Raw genomic sequence first — 26,515 nt, 5'->3', positions numbered from 1 at the left:
TTTAAAGCTGATTCAATTAACCTGAGTTTACTTGAAATTCGTAAACAGGATTGATTATTGATTGAAACAAAAAGAAAAACTTTATTTAAGAAGAACAAAATAAAGGTTTCAAGATAAATTAAGAGACAACTGTTGTTTTCTTAGCTGTATTTTTGTTGATTTTTATCAAGTGGAAAGCGACTTACAGATAATAACTGGAGGATGTCAGTGAGTGTGTATTTTTTATGTTCGGTTATTGGATTCTTTTACGTCAAATAAAATTGTCGACATGATAGATTACATTGATCTGGAAAAAAAAAGACTTAGCTGAAAATAATTTGTTGTGTAGTTTTAAAAAAGAAATAATTAGAGTTGGAGCAACTTTTTCTGGTATTATCAAAAGCTTAGAACAAAGTTGAAATACTTTCGTGAACAATAGTAGTAACAAATCTAGGGTTATACCAGCTAGGCACACAACAAGTTAGGTCGCAAGCCCCTGAAAATAGGATTTTATACCGTAATCCAGGTGCAGCCGACCCAATTTTATTCATTACAACTTTCGAATAAACTCGGTTTGGGTCTGAAAGTTATTTCGAACAAAATTAGAAATAAACATAAAAAGGCAAATTTTGGGCGCTTGACAATTTCCCGAAAATAAGTGGCTAATAGGTAAGACGTTATACGTCATGAATATTTTAATAGAAAGAGGGTGGAGTAATTCAAGGGATGCTCGGTGAACTATAAAAAGCAGCGCAAGAGAATACTTAAGGTTGTAGCGAATGTTTGCGGCGTACGAGGTGACATGAAATACACGGAATATATTTTCAACAAGGAAAATGAAACACATTTCGCGAAGCACTTTCATCTTGGAAAGCTTGTTTCATGTTGTAATCATTCAAATATAAATTTTTCCCCCTGCTTCAAAATCATTACATCCAATCATCTTCTATTCGCTTTAATTAAAATACTTCTATCATACGTCCATTTATCGTTAAATTTGGCGTTAAAACCACCGGATCATGAAATCGAATCCGCTAACTCAATTAGACTTAAAATCCACCTCGAAGGAAAACGCATCTTCCTCCTCCTCGAAATACTGTTTCCATTTTCTGACAATGCTGACAAGTGCCCTCTGATATTTTCATTGCTACGTTTTTGCGTGATCTTGATCCGGATTATGCTCTGGAGTGGTTTTAACTTAGCGCATGATACTTACGGTAAATTGCTTCCGATAAAATGCCTTCCTCGTTCGTGCTTTTTCACTAAGACGTGCAAATTTAAAACATGTCCCATAGGCCCTGCCGTGGTTTAAACTCATTATCGGCGACGGGCCAAGATTCTCAAACTCTTTCAAACAATCGATACATTTTTCCATAAAACACAAAGTTTGCGTTCTTTATTGCTGCTGGGTTAGTCTATTCAATTTGCAGTTTTACGATTTTTTGTCACTTCAAGTTTCACTAAACCGAAATAGGGTTTGGGCCCCTTTGAAATAAAAAATTGATTCAAAAATAAATGCTGGTTTATTAGATAACTCCATTAGGAATGTAACATGTACAAAGCTGTAATGATAATAAAAAATATTTCAGAAAAGCTGTAAAAGTTTATTGTGAACATAACAAGTAGCAATGAAATATTTTATATTTCCATTATACCCTTTTGTTTTGAAAATTATAAATCTCCTAAACCTGTTTAATAACTTAGTACTTATAAAAAATGTAAATCTTGAAGGATATTTTGTCAGACTTTATTGCAAGGAATGTAATAAATAATTTCCAGAAAGCCATTAGAATTTCCGAGATAACATTTCAACATTTTGCATTTTTGTTGCATCTAAATTAAAACTTTACAAAAAGTTGTTACTTTTTGTTTTTTAAACTATGTATAATTCTAGAAATTATTCAAATTGTAAAAAACATCTTTTTGGAAGAAAATCCGATTTAAGATTATGTGCTTTACGAAGTTTCATTATTTTACCTTTACTTTAAGGTATTAGAAGCAAAAAGTTGTATTAGCTTAAACTTCTTAAAAGCAGCACTACTTTAAAAATTTATTGCAGGTCGTTAGCTAATTTGGTGTGCTTCATATTTCTCGCTTCACTAATCTAGCTTTAATGAAATTCTTTTTGTTATAATTTTTTGTAATTTTGCTCGTAATATTTGCTTCAAGTAAGAATCTCTAAAAAGCCAAGAACCTGCCACAGGTCTGTATAGCTGTCAGCACTTTCCGTGAAATCTATTTTCCGGAATCGCGTGAAATGATGTAGGAAATTGCAATATGTGTTTATCTGTGTCTGTTAATGCGTTATATGTGACCATAATTAGATAATATTAATCTTGATTATAACATGAATCTGTCTCACGGCCCTAATAAAGGAATCAGATGCGATAAATTAGGATTCAGGTCCATGGGACAGAACTAAATCTCGATAATCTAACAAAGTTATATTGACCTTTCACTAATCCTCCTTTACCCACACTGCAGATCCATGTAACACGTTTCTTAGTTTATGCAGACAGGGAATTGGGTCATGCTATCCGTCACAAGGGATACACATGCCTAACCAGAAACTATTATTATAATGGCGTCCCTTAATAGAACGAGCTTTTGTGTTTTAAGCTCTCTAAACTGACGATTTTTAAAAATGAGGAGTAAAATAGACACATATGTCGAGATGCCAATTGCAGTCAGTGCAATGCTACACTCATTGTGTTCAAAGGAAACGACACTCGAGGGAAATATGTTATCTGCAAATATGCCCGGAAAATGTGTATATGTATTTCCAACATTCTCAATAGCGTGTTTTCACTTTGAGAAATATATTACACCTGAATTATGACAAGTTCAATAATGTTAATGGTATTTGAAGAAACCCACATTAATCAAATCATATCGAAAAGTTAAATTTGAACTAGCGTAGCTAATTATAAGATAATTAACACGTGTCATCGCTCTTTACTTGGATGTCTACACTCAAATGATTCCGTAAAGGATATAGAACCGTGGGGCGTCTTGAGTAATTTTCTACGGCTTTCCTTACCTGTATTACCGCCACTTGACCGGTTTAATTAACCTAACGATGCCGAGGAGATTAATCCAGGCTTGTAGAACTAACCTAGCAAATGTTGCTTTAACTCAAAAATATTAACACATACGTATTGAGCGACAAGTGACTTCCTTTATACCAAAGGCACAAACGCAAAACCGCACTTTCTAAGGGGCTCTAGTGTCAATTTCCAAGACAAGTCGTCAACAAAGCAATAGAGATATGGATTGCTTACTCACCCTTCTGTCTCCTGGATGTTTGACTCGACAATTGAGCAAAGCTGACTGGCCCACGACGGCGGTGACGTTTCTAGGGCCGACGTCATCGAAATATGGCCTTTGCACGATAGGTTTCACAGATTCCACAAACCGAGACTTGGAACTTTCCGAGACTCCCACAAGGGCACCTGTAACTAAACGGAGACTACTAATTAGGTGCAAATATTACCGCACTTTTACAACTAGTCAAATATGTAATCATGAGGGACCGGCGTTTGTGTTTCAATTTCGACTTTCAGACAGACTGTAATTAAAGAGGGGCGCACGATGACGCCAGGGAGAAATTTCAACAAACGGCAGTGGGAGATGTAGTCGAAATGGTGCCAGACATTGGCTAAAAGCTTTCACGGTAAAATAAAAAGGTTAAGCCCTGCAAAAAACATAAAACTACGTTGTTTAATTGTTTGATAATTAAGCAGTGTTAGATGTAAATAAAATTAGTTTTTATTTTTGTATCTATGAGTAGGGAGGGTTCACTGTCAAAAAATTCAAAGTAAAAACCAATGTTCATAAAATATTTAAGTCCAAAATACGTGTTAAACAAATTATTTATACAGTAAATATAAAAAATGCAAAATCGGAAAATACCAAATCACTTTTGTGTAAAATGTTCGTTGCTAAAACATGTTTAAACAAATAAAATAGAAAGCAAAATAATTTTATCCTAAAAATTTCATTGCTAAAATGTTCAAAAAAAAAGTGAGAAACAGGTTCCCAGAAGCGAAAGGAGATACTTAACACGCCCAATCTCGAACGTCACATTTCCAGACTCAGTTTTTAGGATATTGGCAAGGGCCCCTGCGCAAGAATAATTAGCAAGAGCTGGAAGCAGTGCGCACATCGTGATAAGTCAGTTTGATGCGCAGACGTTCACGCTTTCGCCACTCTTTCCACTGCTGTGCTCCTACTACCACGATTTTGTTTTTGAACGCTTTGCGATATTCCCGTTTTGCTTGGAGACATTTTACTTGAAAATGTTTTGCCCAATTTTAGTTTTGCGTGCGTACTTTTTGTTAATGAACATTTCTCAATTTAAACCTTTTATTAAGAGAAGTTTTGAATTAAATTTTTTTGAAAATATTTGGTTTTATGTTTGAACATTTTAAGAAAAATACAATTTATTTACAAACTTTTTGCGATCACACGGGCTCTCATGAATAGTACTTGTATATTAAATTTGGTGGATGCGCCTGGCTAATACTTACATAGCTTTATTTTCAAAAAGTATAATCTTGTTGTCTGAAAGTAGTAGCTCGTTTTATATCAAAAAATATGTATTTTTTTGCTACTTGGTAAAGAAATGCAAAAAACACTTTATAATCCAACTTAAGAAATAAATGTTAAAAATTGGTGGATGCGCCGGGCAAAAATATTTTTAAATGTATTATAAACTATATAAAATTAAATAAAATTACATAAAATTACTATTTGGTATTTAAAGTCAAACATCAGATTAGATGGATAATACAATATCAGTTTAAATAAAAGATTATGACAGGTCAAATAAAGGAAAAAAAATAAAAAAAAAATTCTTTAATAATGTTGTCAATTATTAGTGTTTTAATTTTTATTACAACTCTTTTCTACACTCAGGATATCATATTTTTAAAAAACTGATTTTACGTAAAATATGTAAAAGGATTTTTTTTATATTAATTACCGTAGTCTCGACAATTCGAACTTCCGGTTAATCCTGACGAAACGTACCGAGCTCAAGTAGCAGTTTAATTGATTTGAAAAAATCTATTTTAATAGTTTTACCCATCTAAAACTCCTTTTATAGCTCATTCAAGACTTTACTGTATAGTGAATACTAATTATCAGTATGGTAAAAAATTAGGATATTTGTACTAGCGGTATGCTATAAAAACAGCAGAATTTCAAGCTATTTATATCATAAATAACGAAGAGTAAATAAAATTCTGAGTCAATCCTACAGATTTAATGAAAGTTTAATTTACATATAGGTAGGTGTCAAAGCGCTTTTGAGAACTTTGTCTCATCATCAGTGCCTGATTACTAATGTAAAAAAACGTAATTACAAAAACGAAAAAAAGAGGATAAGAAAACTTACCAAAATCCTTTGTCAAATTTGTTGTAGAATCTAAAAATTAATTTTAAATACCAGTTTTAAATTTTTGATCGTAAACAATCGTTTTATTTTTAAACGGTATATTGTAAACAAAACAACAGTTTACTCGCCTGGTTTATTTGTAATGTTTTTTTTTTAGCTTTTTTAAAGCTACTAAAGCTGGAGAACAATTTGTAAAATTCATTAAAATTTGATCATACTCTTGCAGTTGAAAAAAGAACAAACGCTTTGACATATTGGAGTCTACTCAATTTTTCTATATTTAAAATTAAATTTCTCCTTTTTGAGCCCCGACTATTGCCAAGTCAATTCGTTTTGCTCAGCGATTGCAAAACACGCATTTACGATTTGTAGTAAAAAAGTAATTTCCGAATCGTGTTTTTTGATAGTTTGTAGTTTATAAGCCGTAAAGAATTAATTGCGTGTTATAGATAAAAAAACCGGGTTAGAGTTCCGTTTGTTAGAGTGCCGGCACTGCCGCATTCCATAATGGAAGAGGAAAGGATTTAGGATGAGAACTTTACATGGCAGTTCATAAATAAGTAATCAAGGTTTAAGCATGTGGGCTTGCATAATTAAATGTCGTAGATGTTGGAGGAGAGCAAAGTCTCTGTATTCAACAATGAAACATTTTCCTGGTTTCTCGCAAGTTTTGATGTACGAATTTCCGCGTTGTTGCAGCTCCGACCTAGTTTTCTCACTGTCTTGTGTCGAAGGGTAGGTGAAATAAATTACAGAAATTTAAAAAAATTATAAACTAGCAGGATTTTTAGCTTGATATAGAACTGGTGTCTGTCTTAATAACATTGAAAAATCTGGCAAAATTATGACGTCTAATTATATTCAAATGATACTGGAATGGCCGGACATAAATTGTACATTTTAATGGATGTGACAGTGGGGTAAAAAAGAGCGTAAAAAATTCGTAACAATAAATCGTTTCATGTGAAGTAATTACTGAGTCAATTTGCATAATAAAAACCTATTTGGGCTGAATTTCCCTTTTATTGTTTTGAGATTTTTTGGCCTTGGTAGGAGAGAATAGTTGCGTTAAACGAGCTTTCAATCTGTTTTTCAACTAAACAAAAATTTAATTATTGTTTGTGTTCCGAAAGCTTTTATCGGAATCTGTTAAATGGAAATTGTTTCGAATGATTTCCTCGGGAAAAGAGTAGTAGTATCCATCAAGACATATTAAAATGTTTCTCTTGAAACAGCTAAACATCCATTAAGCATTATTAAGCCCTCAAAATAATATTATTCCAAAAGTTTTTCTCGTACAAAACTTTATGTCACGACCCGGTTATGTATCATGGGAAATATGTAAATTCGGATCTCTATGTGGTTTTATCTCATTTATGCTGATCCTGATTTACATCAGTCTTACATCAAGACGTAGAATAGAACTATTGCAAACAAAGTGGGTATATTAGAAGATTGTGGTAAATTTCATGAGAGAAAACAGACGTTGCTGGTTTAACATGATGAAGATATATACAAAGGAAATTAGCAGATGTATTACTATGCATACATTACACGTTACCTGCCCGCAAAGTGCATCTAAGTGTATGAGAGGTGACCGACCTCAAACTTTTCACATAAATTTCATTCAAACACATTCAAGGCCTCAGATGCATTTTTCACTTACTACATATTTTCCATCTTCTTCGAAGAAAATACAACTGTTTTTGAGCAAAGAAGCAACCAAAAGTTTCTCAACAAGATTTTGGTTTCTCACAAATAAAGTAGTTTTGTGTTTTTGCAAGTTTAAATTCAGGAAAATTTGCTTTTGAGCAACGTCCATTTTCCTAGTTAGAGAAATCAAAAGATGTAATAATTGGCATCCTTGTATCTGACTCATCTCTTAATGTTGTTTGAAAAGAGCAATTTTCGTGATTAATGACATTACTATTTACGGCCTTGTTCGACCTAATTCGAGGAAAATGTCGCTGTTTGAAAATACATTTAAACCCCGCCCACATTTGTTAGCTTCCAAGGTTTGCATTATAAAGCCTTGGTGTTATAAATTTATAAAGTTGGCGCTAGAACGGAAGTAAATCATAGATCAAAAGCTCCAGTAATTTTCAATAAAATATCGCCGACTGAAAGAATAAACCTGAAAAATTACAAGTCTTGGGTAATATCATCGTGCTTTTTTTCTTCACCAACACCACCTGCTACTAATCTAATAAACTGCGTTTCATGAAAAATTACAATGTGAAAATGTGTAATTAGTGCAACTAACATTAACGCCCTTGTTCTACAGTCGCAACCCACTTCTATAAATGTCACAATAAAGAAAACGCAACATTTGTCGTTTTGCCATAAATAACGCTTTTTCCTTGATTTTTTTTCGACATTATAAATGTTGCCGTAACATGCAAAGACAAATTTCTGTGCTTTGCAAACATCTAGAATTACTTTCCAGAAATGCGTAATTAGTTCTATTCAGGTTTTCAGATCTTTTCGGTCGGCAATTAACGTTGAAAAGCCTGATAAGTTGGCAAACATCGTTTATGTGGTTATTTTTTTTATTTAGGCCTGAAGTTATAAACTTTTATCGAGAACGGATTCTTAAGCAGCCAGAAATTTTCTAATCAGGTTCGACCCTTTTCCCCGTAACACGTAGCAAATTGGCTCGTAAAACTTTTTTCTCTTGTAAGTGGTGTGAGAGCCATTTTTCTTGATAATACTGTCCTTCCTTAATTATAGCACGATTTACATAACTTTTTTTCAGCATATTTAAAATAAAACGACACGTTAAAGTCATAAAGTTGCGTAAAAACCTTCTCGACATAAAATTCATATATCACTGACAGTGTGTGGGTAGTTAAAAACGCATTACCCCAAAGATAAATGAGCGAATATCTTGCGCAAAATTTATAAACAATTCATGCTTATTAAATTTGAATTGTGATGTTCTGTTTTATCCAATTTTTTTTTGAAATGGAGCACCGCTCCGGATATAATAATTGTCGACTATAAAAGGCACATAAAACGACAGTCACGAATGAAAGATGTTGTAATTTCAGGATTCCATGATGAAAGTATGGCTGTGAACAGCGTGACCTTATCTCGAGCTTAATGCGTGTTTATTACGTAGATGACGAGAGCTTAATGTTGGTCAGAGCTTCAGTTTTTGGCCCTTGAAATAGCCTTCAGTTTCATCAACACTAAAATAATTACAAAGATCCATCTATAATTAACGTTAAACTAGCTATTTGTCTCCTCGACACATTACCGGAGCTTATGCTGTAAAATATTCTTAAAGCACTACTCCGGGAATACACTTGCGCTAATATTTTATAAAATCGACCCGAGGCTTTTGCAATATTTATTCTAGTACCAACTGTAAGCATCAGCATATGACCACCGAATTCCTAAATCTTTTGCTTGAGAGATGAAAAATATGACAAAAATTCAGAAACCTTAAAACTGCTGTAAAACAAATTATTTATGCAAGACAAAAGCTTCTCTTGCATAAACAATTCTGAACATAAGCTTCACGATATTAAAGTTGGGCAAAAGGTTACTTGTTTTAGTAGTTGCTAAGCTGTATATAAGGGAGTTGGAAGGTGAGTATCGGCCTAGTTTCGATGGAAGGGATGTCACATGCCCATTTCAATTTGTCAGCCTCTCGATTTCACGAGCCGTCTGAAATACACCCGCAGGAGTTACCTTGTAGGCCCATAAGTATAAAACTTACCCGAAGGGACGACCGTCCTATACAGTCAACTTGGGTCTAAGCTATTTTCTACTCTGATGGAATAAATCCATTCATTGTAACCGGGAACGTACGCGCTCAATAAAACGGTTCTTACAACTTTACAGTTCAAAAGATTTTTATTAAAGACGCAATTGAAGAAAAGAGCAAAGCAAAAAATAAAAATCAAAGTTTGGCAGAAAAATTCTACCGTCTCCCTCACTGTTTGTTGGTGTAGACTTTTTTAATACATATTTCGTATTTTTTTATTTTACAATGTGTCTTTTTTATGTTTTCCAAGGGATGAAATCATAACAACGCTTATAAACAAATATCACACCCTCAAATATGATGTTTTGAGATTTTCGGAGTGCAGTTGGTAGTGCCAAGTGTAGAATGATAATGAAGTAATTATACAGGGGTGTCCCAGAGCTCCGTATTTCTTCGATTACTTTGACAGTAAAGAAGATAACGAAATGCTATATTTCTTTTAGACGACAGACATTCATTTTTCCTATGGTCCAAAAATATTTTTGTCATTATAGGTAATTCCTATATGGAGTGGTGCAACAAAGTTATATTTTTTTCTTAAGAACACCCGGTATATTATGCGCTTATTTGAAAGAGATTTTAATTTTAAGAATATCCATACTAGGTTTTATGAGTCTATCATGGACCGTTTATCATTTATGGGCAATTTTATGAAAAAAATACCATTTTTGCTAGAAAGAAAAAGTGAATAAAAACTATTGCAACCATTTGTACTGAGTCTGGTCCTAAATTATTATGGCTGAAATTTGATCAATCTTTCGCAACTATTGTAGAGTGTTGACATTCGCAAAATATCAAATAACTTGATTTTTTCAACTGAAACACCTTGTATGTTATTACTTTATCGTGTAGAGCTTTTAATAAGCTTTCTAAAAAGCCTAGGGTTTGGAAGTCTAAACCTTACCTGTTTTTATTGTACACCTTTTTAAACTTACAAATTTTTAAATTATTCTATTTAGCGTTAAAAAGCAAGTAGGTTTGCGTTACTTCCTCTTCTAAAAAAATGGATAATTTTCTAAAGTTGTTGTCACCATACATCAATTAAGAAAACAGGTCGTTTAATGAAATACTGAGTAAAACTCAAGAAACGCTGATTGGAATTTGAATTCAATGCAAGACCTTAATTATAAAAATTTCAAAATTTAATTAATTCTATAGCAAATATTCAAAAATCCTGCCATTCCTCGTCAGATAGACGTCTAGTCTACGCATAAAGAAAAGTTTGATTGCCCGTATTTCGTTCTTTACTGTCAAAGTAATCGAAGAAATACGGAGCTCTGGGACACCTGTATTCAATGTACCTCTTCAGAAATGGCTAAAGCAGCAAAAGAAACATTGGTAAATGTCAATAATGTCATGGTAACAGTAAAAACGTTTAGGCGCAAAAATAAAATTTTTACTTGTGACATTTAGTCATAAAAATGGCCACTTTTGTGAAGTTTGCGGATAAAAATTGTTCAATAGTAATACTATTTAAAAAGTCTCACAAGCATAAGCACTGTTTCATTTTTGCCATATTTTATTTATCAAACAAATTATTAAAAGTAATGCTAAGTTTGTAAAACTAAAAAAGATTATCATTTAATATATTTAATTTATTTGTGAGGAAGTTGCATTAAAATTCTTCCAGTTTTTGTAACGTGTTTGGAAAAGAAGACCCGCAATTGTCGAATTTAATGTACTTTTTTGTTATTGTCATTTTGTGTTTGTGTTAATTTGAAATTTAAGTTTGTCCCAATTTTTGCATTTGCGTGTTTGGCAATCGTTTGTCACAAAATAATTTTTCGTAATCTGCTTAAAAATTCTGTCGTAAATGAAAAAATAAACTAACTAAAAATTAAACCAACAAGCGGTTGGTGTTTTGCTGCGCATCTGTGTTTATTTTTGCCGTTTTATGTAAATACCAAGTCGAAATGTTGGTATAACTGCATACGTGGACTCTTTTATTCCCCATCAGAGATCAGCTCACTCAGACATAAATAATCTAAAAATTCAGCTCCGGAAATTGTTTTATGTTTTATGAAAATGTTTTATTAATAAGAGTGAAAAAGTCGTATCGGCTCACACACGAGCTATTTCCCGCTCGCTGAACTATAAATAAATCATTGGCCTTTTCATTATCATAAGGAAATATTTATTAGTTTGGAGAATGTTAAATGAAACACTTGAGTGATGAACAATTGGAGTTTGTATCGCCGAGTAGTAAATCGAATCCTGAGAGTTTTGGCGTCTTCACGAGGTGTCCTTTGTGTCAGCCAGGATAATCCAGTCACGTCCTTATAGCTAGATTTCTCGTAGCATGGCGGACAGTGATTGAACTGCAGGACTTAAAGTAGCCTTATATTTTATTCACCAAAGGACATTCGTTCGAAATTTACTCAGATGTCAAGTCGAATCAAGTGGGCCAATTTATAGATTTTCGAAACCACCAGGGCCTACGTGATCGCCAATTCTGTAGTCGTACAACCGTGAAATGTCGAAGGGAGAGAAGAAAAGCGAAAAAATGTGAAAAACAAGCTTTTAATAAAAAGTCAGCAAAGGCGTTGGGCGTCTTTATTTTGATTACAAAGACTGAAATCATGCCGAGTATAATTCACAATAATAAAACGAGTAATTTTATGTGCTATTTGTGCGAAAGAGTTTTGTTTGTTTTGCAGTTTATTCTTGTGCAATTGTAAAGCACAGGTTAATTTTCCAGTTCGAAAAATTGAAATGATGCTTTGTATATAATTTTTCACCTAGAAACTCTACAATTTAAACGTATCCTTCACAAAACTAATGCAACTGAAACATTTCACATTTGACCAATCTCTCGAATTTTAAATTACTTTTATTCATATTTTTACTACTTATTTAGTTCACGTAAAAGCGAAAAGAATGTCTAACAAGTAGCAATCATGAATTTCAACGGTTGAAACTTGAGTTTCTCTGTAACCCTGATAAAAGATGCAGAAAAAATTTCGAAATTATGATTTATTTTCTCTCGTTTTGTTCGAGCAAAACGGATGGGATAAAATCGTCGGTTAGAACACAGGCCCATAAATAGCGAAAACACCATGTGAAAAGCGTCCACACTTCCATATATAGCGAAGGTTGGATTTTCTAAGATAAATCATTTCCTCGTCGGCGACAGAGCGTAGCGCGAATACCGACTCCAAAAACTAATGCCTCATCTCGTAGACAGCGCCATCTATCTGGGTTAGAAATGTTTGTAATGGAATCGTGCCCCTCTTAAAGCACATATTGATTATTTCGAAAATCTGACCCACATATTTTGTCACGGGCGACAGTGTTGGATTGGCCATGTCAAAACCTTCACTTACTTAACCGAAAGACAGGAAAAAATTTAAAGCCTAATTAATTACAAGAGAAAATACCTCTGCCTGCGAAACTTCGATCCACTAACATAAATTGTAAGGACAAAACGCTGAAGACGTTCTAAAGTTAATTTCGGTACTTTAAGGACGATGCTTCTGAGTGCGGCACTCGCTGCCTGAAAATTACCACCGCTTTTGTCATTTGGGTAATCAATTTTCAACGACTCTTCTGCACTTCGGATACAATCACACTTTTAATTTATTTTCCTAATAATTCTGCAGCTCAACTAATAAACACTTTCAATCACTAGATTTCACGGGCGCCAACTACATGTATCAAATTTTTTTAATGGGCGCCAGGCACTCATTGAAAATAATAATAATAATTCTTAATAATATTTAAAATTTTATATATATTCTAATCTTTCTTTAGTAACGTTGTATTCGTTAAAATCACTTTTACTGTCAAAGATGTCTTAAATTTTGTATTATGCCATTTTCCCCTTTGAGAAAATAGATTTTGTTTTTCCATTTTACAAATTAATTCAAAGTTGAGCTTTTTAGTGAAAAACTCCTTAAAACAAGATTTCTTATTATCTCAAACACTTTCAAATGACAAAGCATTTTACATAAACTCCTTATATACTATTCTTAAAAATTAAGGAAACAAAAGAATTTCTTAAATTTTTTGCTGATTTTTGAAAGACTGTACTCAATAAAAAATGGTCGAATTTAGATTAAGAAAAAAAATATTTTGAAGCTTCAAATTTCTTGTCTTGAGATCTTTTGTCAAAAGATTTTCTGAGCTACGGTTATTAGGCAATCCTAAGAAGTAAAGCGAGAAAAAAAAATGTAATTTTTTGTCTTTTTTGTGGTCCACGGACTTGGGAAAATTTTTATTAGTTACATCAATAAATGGGTTGGATTGCTTATTTATTCAGCATCGATTTGCTTTTTTATGTTTATGTAAAGATAGTTTCAAAAACTGGAATACATATTTACGATTTTCTGGATTTTTTTCACTCCTAACATTAATTTAAAGAAAAGAGAAAAGAGTTTCTTTCTTGTTGTTTTATTAAATTTACCACGTATTTACAAATATTGATGGGGAGACTAATATGCCTAAGTTTTTTTACAGTTTAGTGTAACCCCAATAACTCTGCACGGTTTTAAATCATCAAACTGATTTCTCGAACCGATTGATCAAAGTTTTACAAAAAATTAAAAGAATTAATTGTTTCTGAATATTGTAGAATTTTTATCAAAAATTACAATTTTGCATGTTAAACCTGAAAAAAAATTGAAAAATTGTTTTTTTGATATTCTCTAAAACTTGTCAAAAAATCAAAGAATACTGACTAATTTTTGAGACCATTTAGCTTTTGCACACCCTAATTTTACCTACCTCAAATTAACTGCATTAATTAAAAGTTGATAGCCCCAAGCTGTTTTCAGCACTCGATTTTTACAGACATTAATGAAAATTTTTAACAAAAGGCATTTTTTTAATTGTTTCCAAATTTAACAGTAGTATATTATTTTTTAAAACTCAACAATTTGTAGCATTTTGCAACTTTGAACTATGTACTATTTTTTTTACACTTTTTATTGTATACATATGTATAATACATTAACCACTTTTGTATTTTTTTTACTATTTATCGATTTTTTCTTTTGTACTATACGAAAAATTATATTGTTTTATATTGTTTTTAAATCTTCTAAATATTAATTAAATACATTAAATTCTGCGAAAATAGAGAAATAGAGAAAAAGTAATCGTTTTTTTGCATAATTGTTCTCAAGTCCTGCAAGTTATACTAACCTATGTATAAAAAATCTGCAAAAACATTTTATGTTATTTGTATTGCTTTAAAGACCATTAATTTATCAAGTTTTTTGTTTATGCACCCATTGAAAATATGAAAAGTCGGCACCCATGCTAGATTCCATTGGTGTTTTGCCCAACTAAGAAAATATTAAACATTGTTTTCTGTGGTTCACCTCCTTTTTAAAAAATGTTTCGCAAGAGCGTGCGTGTCGTCGCACATTAAGGCAAATTCCATTATACATATTGCTTCACGGAATAGAAATTTTCGGTTATGTAATATTTGTGAAAATCTACTATAATTCACCCTCAATAATCCCCAAGTTTTACTAATAAAAAACAATTGTCCAACTCCCCCCCGTTTGTTTCTTGACATTGTATCTTAACATTGTTTGTTATTCACTTTGCTAAAAAATTGCATCAAAGCAAATCCTCAGGTCTTGCGACTTCGATCTATTGAAATGTTCGAGGCCTTTGTTACCGGCTTTCTCCTAAAATACACAAACTTAAGACCCACATATTATTGATTTTGATAGCTTAAATCACGTGCATGGACTTCCGCTCCACTTCTTAGCCTCTTTCACAAACTCGACTTACCTCCAAAAACGACACTTGAGGGGATCGATACAATGTCTAACGACTCTCACCTCTGAACAAAAAAACAGAAAGTTGGGACAATTTTTTCAAGTTTCAGTTCTCTGAAAGGAATCCCGGGACTTGATAAATGAGGAGGTCCAAAGGTCAGTCAGGTGGGGCAAAACAAAATAGCTGTAAACCTTCCCTAATGAATATAAATCGGAGCGGTGCGTGGGGCTTTATTAAGACATGAAAAATTCCAAAACTCCTCTTCCGGCTATTGATTTATGCAAATGACAATAAAATTATTTTTTGTTTGTTCTTGGGGAAGCAATAATATCTCAGCTAAACACTGTGTAATCACTTGATCAAGAAGGTAAACTTGTTTACGTACTTTATAATCTAAAACTTTCATAACTGTAATATCCAACACAGTGTTAAATTAGAATTATACCAGTTTAATAATTACGAACGATGTTACCGCATCGTAAAACGTATTAATACAGCACCTCCGAGCGCAATTCCGGAATTCGCGGAATTTGCTAAAACGATTACCTAATGCACATACTCCGCAAAAGTCATCGTTCTATTATAAACTATGAATAGGTACGTTGAAGCGTAATGCAATTTAGGAGCGAAAATGTTTGCGAAAAAGAATTTGCAAAATTCCGGTTACCCATCTCACGCAAATCGATCAGATCACCACACTAGATGCAGCATAATTAGGAGAAGTGCAGCAAAGTTTGCCAAGTGTAATCAGCCTCGTCTCTGTTTACGAAATAATTTCCTTTTTACCTGTCTTAATATTTGTGTAAGAAATGCTGTTTAGCTTTTGACGTGACAAATTTCAACACAAGTTCCCACTTTTGTGGCATTAACCACAAAAACTTTTCACTATTGTGCTATTTTAGTTAGTGCTTTTTTCGCAACTTGTAATCCGCATTAGTTCGCTCCAAGAATAACAAAATTCGAGGCTCGGGATTCAAAATCCGTTGAATTAGACAAACATAAAATGGGTGTTTGTACGTGTATTATGACGTAATTAGCGCCGTAAAGCAGATGTTTGTTTTTAGTTTGAAAAGTTTGCCGACAATGTTCCAGGACCACATCAGTATTTTCATAGTGCATCAACTTTGCAGAAGGGTAAATTTACGGTTAGATAAAACCACGAGTAAAATATTCAATGAGGTTGTTTAGCAGTGAGCGAGCCGGTTACTGAATTTATTATAACCATTTAACGCCATAAAATAAAAGGTATAAATTCCGCCTCTCAACTTTTTTGCTCAAAGCATTTTTTTCTTATTTAATTAAAAACGAAATCTGTAAAATCGGGAAATATTCCGGGGTAAAGTTTCACGTGATATAAATCTAGTCGCCATAATTAAGTTTAATGTGATACACACAATAGGAGGAAGAAACAGGAAAATTATAACTACCGTTCTACGTCCTCCCAGTGATAATAAAATAACAAGGTCTTCTCGACTTGAAAGGATATATTTCTCCCAGGATATACGAGCTTCAAACAGGTAGGTAATACATATTAATTATTTCTAATTACACTTTAGTTGGTTCATTATGGAAACTCACGATTACCTGAATTTTTTCACAAAAACGTCGCTTGTCGCTGACACCTTTGTAATTTCTAGCGATCGCAAACACTTTTTCATTAAATGCGTAAATAGGATTGAAAAAAGAATGATAAGATTGTAGCTCACACCTGTCTGGAACGGAGATATTCATAAGCTCGGAGTGATTAATGAGGGGCTTCGTTTTAGAAACTCGCTTATTTTTTCCTCGTTTGTCTCGTGGAAGTTAAAGATTGGCCATTAGCGACATTTCCCGCGTTGAAATTAAAATGCAAGGATTGTGACTGAGGCTAGAAACCGGAAGAGAGGAAGACTCCCACTCCGGTTGGTTTCCGGTTGACAAGTGCGCTGGCAAAATAGAAGTGTAATCTGACATGTGGCAAGGAAATGGAGCTTTTCGTGTCGTGGAATTATTTTTCGTTTCATTCAGTTATTACGAGTAAAGTATCAGAAGCATGTAAATTTGGTTGCAAAAAGCGCATTATTTTTTAGAATTATCTGGATGTTTCTGTTATTTCCCCTGCGGAAATAATTATGCTGATTAGAGAAATGGGCGAAACGTAGAATTGAAATAATTTGTTTACTCGTTTTAAGAGTTACTCGGGACTCGAACCAAACGAAATTAACAAAATTTCGTAATAAGCGATGAGAATTGTGTACGAAACGGCATTGTTCGAGGCACCTCCTCGAAAACGAAATCTCGCTCCGTTAAAATTCGCGTTGAACGTGCAACAGTTTTTGTTAGTAACGAAGTGAAAGCTATCAGATTAAAGCGGCTGAACCCAGGAAGGTTAGTTTAGTATTCTATTCATGCAGGTAAATAGGAAGAGAAACTCATAATGGGGGGATTGGTGGCAATTAATGGGGCGTCCATGATTAAAACAGATTCAAACACATGGTGCGGTGTTGAGTTTCCCATATCGTAGCTTAAAAGCTCTCAAGTCCAAGTCAGGGGTCATCTAATGGATGCTAAACCGCATTCGGTTAGATTACAAACGTTTAATTTAATTACGAAATGTAAAAATTGCCTCACTGAATAAATAAGGATAAATTCGCACAAAACGCATTTGAATTTATTATTTACGTTCAAAATTCAAGTCGGAAATTTGAAATTCGCATTCGTAACATCTTGATTAGATTTGCAGTCACCGCTACAAACTTTTAAGAATGTTTTGTAATTAATGCCAAGCTACGTGAAGGTTATTGAAGTTTTCTATATTTTCAGTCGCTTCCGGCCTTACAACTAATACCAACTTCACAAATATAAAGTTGCAGAGTTTTAGCTTTGCTTCAAGGTGTCGTCTATGTACCAAATATAAACTTCTCGCTAACTAAGTTTCTGATTCTATTCACTCACCGCGACACTGAATTTGATCAAATTCCCACTTGTCGGAAAAAATCAACAATTCGCTAATTCCATGAAAATTTAATTATCGCACTAAACAACGTTGATCAATTGTTGTCCAAACATAATTAGATGTTTTGGTGGATGCGCTTTGACGTTAACTAAAATAATTATTTGAGCTAACAAAAACTGTCAAATAAAATCCCACCAAACAAACTACAATAGATCCAGTGAATCGGTGAAGTAGTTAATTACATTTTTAATGATATATTCCGACGGAATGATGCAATCAATCGCATCGTATGCCTGTTGACAATGCAGAGACTCGTTTATTGACGACAATGTGGGTTAACTGCCAATCATTGTTAGGCCAAACTGCTATCAGACACGCACTGCCTCACTGCATGATTCGGTTAACACACGATGCACTTCACTACCTGACAACTGGCGACAGAAACAGATTAAAAATGACAGTCGGAATAAAGCTACATCAACTACATATATCAAAAACTAACAACGAGCACAATTCCAAGAACACAACCTAAGCCATTTCAGAAATTTTTTAATCTAAATTAAAAAAAATATTTTTTAAACGGGACTAACAATACTTCGGTGTGTTTAAAAAATTAAAAATGCCAACTCTAAAGTAAAAACATCTACAGTTTGTAATATTAAAAACTTAATTAAAAAAATCGACTAGTTTCTTATATTTTTTTCAAAAGTTTTTGTTATTTTCTAAGCTCGCATCCATACGATTTATACACATATCCATTCTAGTTGCCAGGTTATTGAAAATCGTGTTTTCATCGCAAAATTTTAGGAGAAAAGCCGATAAACAATTTGTTTGATTTTCAGTAATTACTGAAAATTGCTAAAACCAGCTTTATGTTTATTTTGCATTTACGCCAAAATTTATGAAAAATTGACTAAATGCAGGCTGAAATCTGAAAAATTGTTTGACTATTTTGTATGTATCATCTAGAACACTAAATCCTAAGCTTTTCATCACTTTCAAATTTCATTGTCTGCAATTTTTGTAAATTTTGAGATTTATAATGTTGATGTATGTACATATTTAAATTTTTTTGATGTTTGTTAAAAAAACAGGACTATACCAAATTTAGTACTTCATAGTAAAAAACAATTTTTTGTAATAACAGACAGACAGACGTAGGTACAGTACGACGTAAATTAAATGTGTCTTAAAAATTTGTTATTAACAAAGAATTTTAAAATTTATTGTAGAAACAAAAAAAAGGAACAATCACGCAGTTTTTAAACTTTTTAAAAAAATCGGATAAAATCTTTTATATTCGGACACAGTTTTAGGGACTGGTTATTAAATGTGAAAATTAGGATTTTATTCATTTTCTTTATTACTATTATTAAAATGTATAGTTTCTGAATTCTAGTGAAAACCAATTTCTAGTAAAATATATAAAATACGAAATATTGGTACTTGAAAAATTTTTTCCGTGAAGACTAAGTATCTCTTAGGTATATTTCTTCACATCTTCTGATGTTAGAATAGGTAAATATAAAAACAACATGGCGATTATTTGAAAAGATCATCATTGTTAAGCAAAGACAGTTAAACAAATTTAAAAACATACTCGTTTTCATTCTAACATTTAGAAGATAAGATAAAATCTTCTATAGAATGATTTTTTTAAATGATGATGTTTTAAATATAATAATTATAAATAAGAAATTATACTTAGTTAGAAATTAGAAACTACTCCAATTTTTTAATGGTAATAAAAAAATGCTTAAAATAATGTACTTTTTATACAGCGTCCCAATTTTATAACTTGCAATCGGCAATATGTCTAGAACTGAAAAAGTTATTGAGTATCTCTCAAAAACGTTTCGGTGGTTTTTAGGGAGAATCAAGCTATATTGATTCCCCCTAGGAACCACCAAAACGGTTTTGAGTAATTCTCAATAACTTTTTCAGTTGAGAGATATTGCCGATTGCAAATTTTAAAATTGACACAGTGTATGTAATTTCTTTGAAAAAGTTATCTACATCTGTGCTTTTTATTTTAACTCGTTGGACCGGGCTTCATGTCGCCATTAAAAAACTTTATTCAGGCATTTTCTAAATGTCCGACTTGAAATTTGTGTGATTTGTGTGGTAAAAAAATTAAGAATTTTTATATGATTTTTTTTAGAATTCTAAAATTCTGCGTAATTGTTTATTAAAGTTCTTTTATCAATACATCTAAATTATTTGTCAATAACAAATTTTGCGGACACATTTCATTAACGTCCGTAGTGTACCTATTTATATCTGTAATTTAAAAAAATGTTTTAATATGTTGGTTTGTTTTTGAGGTATAATTTTTTACTACTACAAAGTACTTAACACTTGTACAGCTCTGTTTTTCCAACATAAATAAAAAAAAACAGAAACGGTAAATACGTGTTTTTTATTTTTATGTTTTTTATAACATATCTCAAATTTACAAAAATCGGAAACAATGAGAGTTAAAAGTGATTGTTTTCGAATGCAATTTCTCTATAAAATAGAAAAGTTTTAAAACGGTTCGATTGCGAGATTTTGAACTTTAAGTAGTTACTTTTGAATCAAACTGAGACAATTAGTTATTATTTTTATTTAAATTTATTTTTGAACGGTGGATATTACAAAAACACCTTAGATTTATACAAATTAAAAAACTCAAATTAAAAGTGTTCATTAATGTTGGTTTCTCATTTTTTTAGCTAGATTATTAAAAAGCTTATTATCAGATTTTAAGTCAAAGCTGTCTAATTTTTTATATTAAATTTTAATTAACCTATGTTGCACATTAGATATTTTATGACCCAATTCTCGGTCAGGTTTCGCTCAAGTTAAATTAAATTTGGTCCGCCCATCATACACCAATAATAATAATTCCTATTCTGTAGCTGGTGAAACGTAAGGTCCCTATTGACATTCAATCGAGGCGATCTACAATCAGTGGGCAATTTAGCGCATACATCTAAATAATAGTGGCGTTCGAATCTTATTAAACGCTTCGATTAACAGTGAAGTTTACCGAGCCAATGGTGCTCCCACCCTTTATTACGACTGCAAATCAAACAGGTCGTACGTGCCCATAAAGACCATGGTAATTACACGCTTAAGGCATCGACGATGTTAACCCATCTGTTCTCCGACCCTGATCTAACACCAGATAAAGACAATTTGCGTTTGCTGACTCAAAACATTGAGAGAGAGAGTCGATTTCTGCATGGACGGAGCATTCGTATTCGAAAAATTCTTCAAGTGGAGTTAAGTGAATGTTCGTTTTGCTTCAAAGAATTAACTTAACGAGGATATTTATAAAGCCTTATCGTGACAACACTTTAAACTGAATTTAGTACGTGGATGCTCTGGTAGGGGAGCAATCAGAGTTCCGTTATCGCCCCTGACACCAAATTTACAAAAGTCGCTCTTCCATTAGATTAGGCCCAGCTTAATGTGGCCTTGTTTAATATACTTTGATAACTCATTATCTGCTTCTTAACTTGTACGGCAATTTAGAATGCGGAAAAAGTGGCAATTTTCAATATCGATTTCGTCTTGGTTTTGCTAGATTAGAGGTTAATTTTGTACTTCGTTGGGTTTATTGGATTTAGGTCATTAACGCAACACATCTGTGAATGAGTCAGCAGCGAAACAATGGATGAAATGTTGATATTACAGCCTCCTAATTAGGGTGGAGATGAAACCAAAGCGAATTATTGAAACCCTTCCTGGTGCTCTAATTTAGAAGTAGTATTTCGGATTTGAAGCCAATACTCTCGCAATTAGTTTAAAAATATTTGAAAAATTGCTGGATAAACGTGACATGTAGTTAATTAAAAATTTCTGCTTTGTGTCAGATAATAAAATTGAATTTTGTTGAAAAGTAATAAAGTGGTTTCGTGTGCGTGTGGAGTGGAATCGGAAATCGTGTATCTATTTCTGTTTTGATGGGCAATTTGTGTGAAAATAGACAGGCTGTCGATGGTAATTTTATTTTAGCGTTATGGCATTGCGTTAAATCTGAAATTTGGTGGATAATGTATATGTAAGAGTTGAAGTAATATATTGGAGAAGTTGGTAGAGGCAAAAGTCGATGTTAGATATTGTGAACTGGCCTATAAATTTTCGCCCTTTCTGAATGTCGCCTTCCTCATCAACATAAACCCAATATATAACCAATATCAAAAGACTCACAATAAATTTTGTCATAGATTGAGTAAATTGAAATTTATATTGTGTACTTGACGGGCGCTTGAATGATTCATTAGACTTCCTTTCTGCATGAATATTAACCAGTTCACCCCTTTTTCCTCTCCCTTGAAAAATATTTATAGATAAACAAAACTAATCCATTTTCGTACCGAAATTAGTAAGGAATTCCTTAATCAGATTTGAGTTATTAGCATCATGAAATCTTTATCTGTGTGCTAATTTAAATTGCAAATTCGACCGCCTTTTTTAAATTTCCCTCATAATTAAGTAAAAAAGTTAATCTCGCTTTGCATGTATACTAATGAACTGATTTCATATTTCCAAAATTAACATCTTAAACTTTTATGAATCGTTAACACTGATTAACAATTTATCGTAATCCGGAGGTATCTCGGGGAAAAATCACGCGGCCATCGCCGTAAAAAGGCGTAGCCGAAAGCAACCTTCAGGATAACTAAACTGGACCGATGTGGTGCTCCGGAATGGACCTAAGACCAAATTAATTGCGTCGCGGTTGCCCGCCCCCTGAGAGGAGGTTTTTGTTAAGCCGCAGCGGCCGTTAGATGAGGAGGATTTTGCCCTTCATCGATTTGCAGGATTTCCGGTGCACTACAACGCGTCACTTTTCCGCTGTTAGTTTTCTACACTAATAAATCGTTACGGCTTCACGCCGGTTTGAGTTACTCTTCCTCACACCATCAACACGAAAACTCTTTGATTTGTTTGATTCATTTACAAACTTTGAATTTTAAACACGGATACAAGAAATGTTTACGTTTCATGTTACACTAAATTTGTTGCCACCAGAACAAACGTACTGATGTGGTGGCATTGATTGTGTCATGTTAAGACTATTTGATCAAACATGAACAGTGTTAGGTTACACAAACAAACCCTCATTTCTACACATTCAACATTTAGCGAAAGCCAATCACATGTGTTTTCAAGTTTTTGTAGCAATTTGTAGTAACTTTTTTACAAAGTTTGGTTATTTTACAATATTTTATGGCTTTTAAGACAATAAGATTCTTAAACTAAAAGACTGGTGTTGCCTTCAACATTTCTTCCGACGCCAATATTGAATCAGAGATTTTACTAAATTCAAAAATTGTTGTAAAGAAAATTGTCAAAATTGACAAAATGCCCAAATTAGAGTATTTTATGTACTTACGTTGTGATTGAGGACGTATTTTATGAATACAAGAACGTGGGTATATTAACCGCAACATTAGGAAACAATATTTAATTTTTTTCACTTAGTGGTTATGGTTTTTATAACATTTATGACGTTTAAAAATCTAAGAAACAAAGACAATTAAAAATTTTATAACTTCATATTTTTTCTATTTAATAATGTAATCATTACGTTCATAGTCTTATAGTACTTTTGTCACTAATTTCTGTTATTACTCTTATTAAAATTAATACCAATTCACTACTTAATAAAACATTTAATTAAAAATTATTGGTCTGAACTTTCTGTTGTTACAACAACGTTTTGCATATGTAATATAAGAAGATTAAAAAAAAAGGAAAAATATAGCCTTTTAACATTTTGTGTTCCTAATGGATGCATTAAAATATTAAAGTTTTTTGTTTTAGTTATTTGTAGGATATTTTTTTTGCAACAATAAACAAGATTTAAAATCGTTAATAGATAAGGTTCAAAACACCTAATGCTAAACAATATTTTATACTTACAGGTCGTTTCACGTAATACTTTCGGGTCTAATCTCTGTTATTTGCCAAAAGATTTTTATAAAATTTAAAATATGTAGACAACTTAAAAAGTTGGATTAATAAGATTACCTCCAGACAAAAAATAATTTTAAACTCCTCGTCTAAATCAGCAGGAATAAGTTGATTATGTGTTAAAATTTTGACGTAATGTCTTGCTTAACGTTTTCAAGTATCATTTTGTACAACTATTTTGTTTAGCCGCCCATTTTCAGTCACTTTTAACAATTTTATTTTTTTTCTTGTCAGCGGGACTTCTTTCAAGGACAAATCTTTGATAATAGTATTTTCTAGTGGCTGCAATTTGATGCAAATTTTAAGTAAGTAGCATTAGGTGGTAAAAGAGTTTTTTGATATGTGTTTTAAACTGCCCATTTTAAGCTTTTTATTAATTTTACAGCATCTACTAAACTGTTTTGAAAGTAAGTGAAATATTACAGTTTATTATAAAGAAATAGTTTGCTTTTGAATGTAACATTTAATACTATTGACAAATAATGTTACTTTTTTTAAGTGATTTTAATCTAGATATGTTACTAAGTATCACAAAATATAAAAAATTAACCCATGGTAAAAAAAATAATATTTGGTAATTTTACATTATATTTTTTATACATTAGTGAGCAAATTCAAACTATGTGTGTTTCTCGTTGGTCGTTGGGGTTTTGGGCCATAATGTGATTCGTTGGAGATTCTGGTAGAGATAAAAAGCGCGAATCGGGTTAGAGTCCGAATCAATAATCTGCAAGCGATTTAAAATCTCATATCTGTGTAATAAGGGAAATGGAAGGAGAGGAGTAGCAATAATGGCAAAGACATCAGCCGAACCGTAATAGATTGATTGATGTTCCATGTAGAAAGTGTCAGTAAATAGGCGAGCTGTTGGAATAATTGCCTTTCAGATTTACGAGTCTTTTTTATATTAGAATCGCATTGTGCTTTGATCCAGCATCTCGATGTTGATCTAGGACCAGGATTGAGAATTATATCTCGGCAGAGCAGGGGCATAAATCATAAGCAAGGGCTTAGAACCGTCCACATTTCGACAGATATCTCGTATTTCTCAACCGTTTGTTACACAGATAAAAATATAAATATGTCTTGTCTTAGAGGGCGGATGACTCAGTAAACTTATAAATCTCCTCGAATAAATCTCTCTTAGAATTGGTGGCCGGTCTTTTCAAAACGCCTTTCATGTTTAATTCAGATTGGATATTTTCTTTATGAGGAAAGTTAGGCGCGTCACTTCGTGACTGGAAAATGTATTCTTCGATTATTACCTTTATTGACACCAAATACAGAAACATGAATAAAAGCATTACATTTGCAGGCGAATTGCCCTTTTCTCTAAACCCGTAAAAAGGAGAGATTTATTTAGGTCGCTAACAAATGCGTCGCCCTGAATTCGGTACCAAGACTATAAAGTACCCCCAACTTCATGATCCTACTGCAATTAAGATTTATTCACAGGCAGCGTGCCAAAGTGCCTACATTTCGTTTGCCTCGATTAAAAATTCCAAACCATGTTTTATATTTTAATGTAAAATTACCAACTGCATGACCACAGATGTTTTATTATACGTCGGAGGTAAAACCCGACAATGAAAATAATTATTACATTTATATTTCAGTCGTGAAGCGTGTATTGTAATATCAAATTTGCTCATTGATTTTATGTAAAATTCATCCGAATGCTCAATTCGTTATAGGAATACAGATGCTTTAATCAATTATGATAAAACTCTTTACAACAAAGTTGCCGACGAATAAATTATTTCTCCCATACTCGTTAACAGAGTTTTTCAATTTAAATAGAACAATATTTTCGATTCAAGCGCATTATACTCGTATAACCGACGAACATTTTTGCAGTGATAACACTTTATCAATGTAAAATGTAAATTTGTCGTCAGTGGAGTTTGTTTCAAGCACTGATTTGTTATCGTTTTGTTTTCACTACAGATTCGAAAACACATTTATTATTTTGCAGAGGTTTGTTGATGGCACTCCATTAACAATTCTTATCGAACAAAACGCCAAAACAATTATTTATTTTAATTGCAGTCAACAAACACTCACAACATAATAAATTCATATCTCGACGGAAATTCATCTCAACCTGATATCGGAAAACTCCCGTTATTCGATTAAGCTGTTAGTCAGGAGGTTGGCATTGCGTGAAGGTAAGTTTATAAGTTGGATTGATTTCTCCAACTTGAATAGCAGTTGATAGATGATAGAGGATTTAGCTACGAAATATAGGAATTGAAATGCTATCTTTAAAGTATTGAAATTTGTGCAAATTAAATCGACAAAAATGGTGGATGCGCCGGGCAAATCTATACACTTGACATAAATTCGACAAAAATTAAGTAGATTTGAGTTTAAATAAATGCTTAATAATGTAAACACGTACATGACTGTCTTAAATTTTTTCAGTTTCTTTTTTGTTGCGTTTCATTGTGAAATATGAAAATAATTACAAGCCAGCGTTCTCATTCCTGTTTACGTAAATAAGTTTCGAGGAGCGAATCAGGACCGTAAATTATAAATTTGTGCTTTCCAGGCTATAAATCGTGATTTCTTTTCGTACTTTTTCGCCGAAATAATTCCGGAATTTGTAAAATAATTTGTGTGTGGGAAATGTATTGTTATCTAAGTAAATCCATGACGTGAAACCGTTTACCCAAGAAACCGTCGTAATTTATCGAATTAGGAAAGAGCACTTCATTTATCCCCAGGTGGCGAG

The 26,515-nt window shown here is 32.6% G+C and overlaps 1 protein-coding gene across 4 annotated transcripts in view; it reads right to left on the bottom strand.

Annotated features, from left to right (window-relative positions):
• LOC123006967 (lachesin) overlaps window positions 1-26,515 on the bottom strand; it is a 108,502-nt gene that overhangs the window by 10,129 nt on the left and 71,858 nt on the right. For all 4 annotated transcript variants that reach the window (XM_044401940.1, XM_044401939.1, XM_044401937.1 and 1 more), the window contains exon 3: window positions 3,265-3,437. In XM_044401940.1, coding sequence (XP_044257875.1) covers window positions 3,265-3,437 — 173 coding nt within the window. The remainder of the gene's footprint in view (window positions 1-3,264; window positions 3,438-26,515) is intronic.

Source organism: Tribolium madens, unplaced genomic scaffold (genome assembly GCF_015345945.1).
Source record: "Tribolium madens isolate multiple individuals breed KSU strain unplaced genomic scaffold, Tmad_KSU_1.1 Scaffold_3;HRSCAF=73;Tcas5.2_LG2, whole genome shotgun sequence".
NCBI lineage: Eukaryota > Metazoa > Arthropoda > Insecta > Coleoptera > Tenebrionidae > Tribolium > Tribolium madens.
This window is presented reverse-complemented; position numbering and strand designations above follow the sequence as displayed.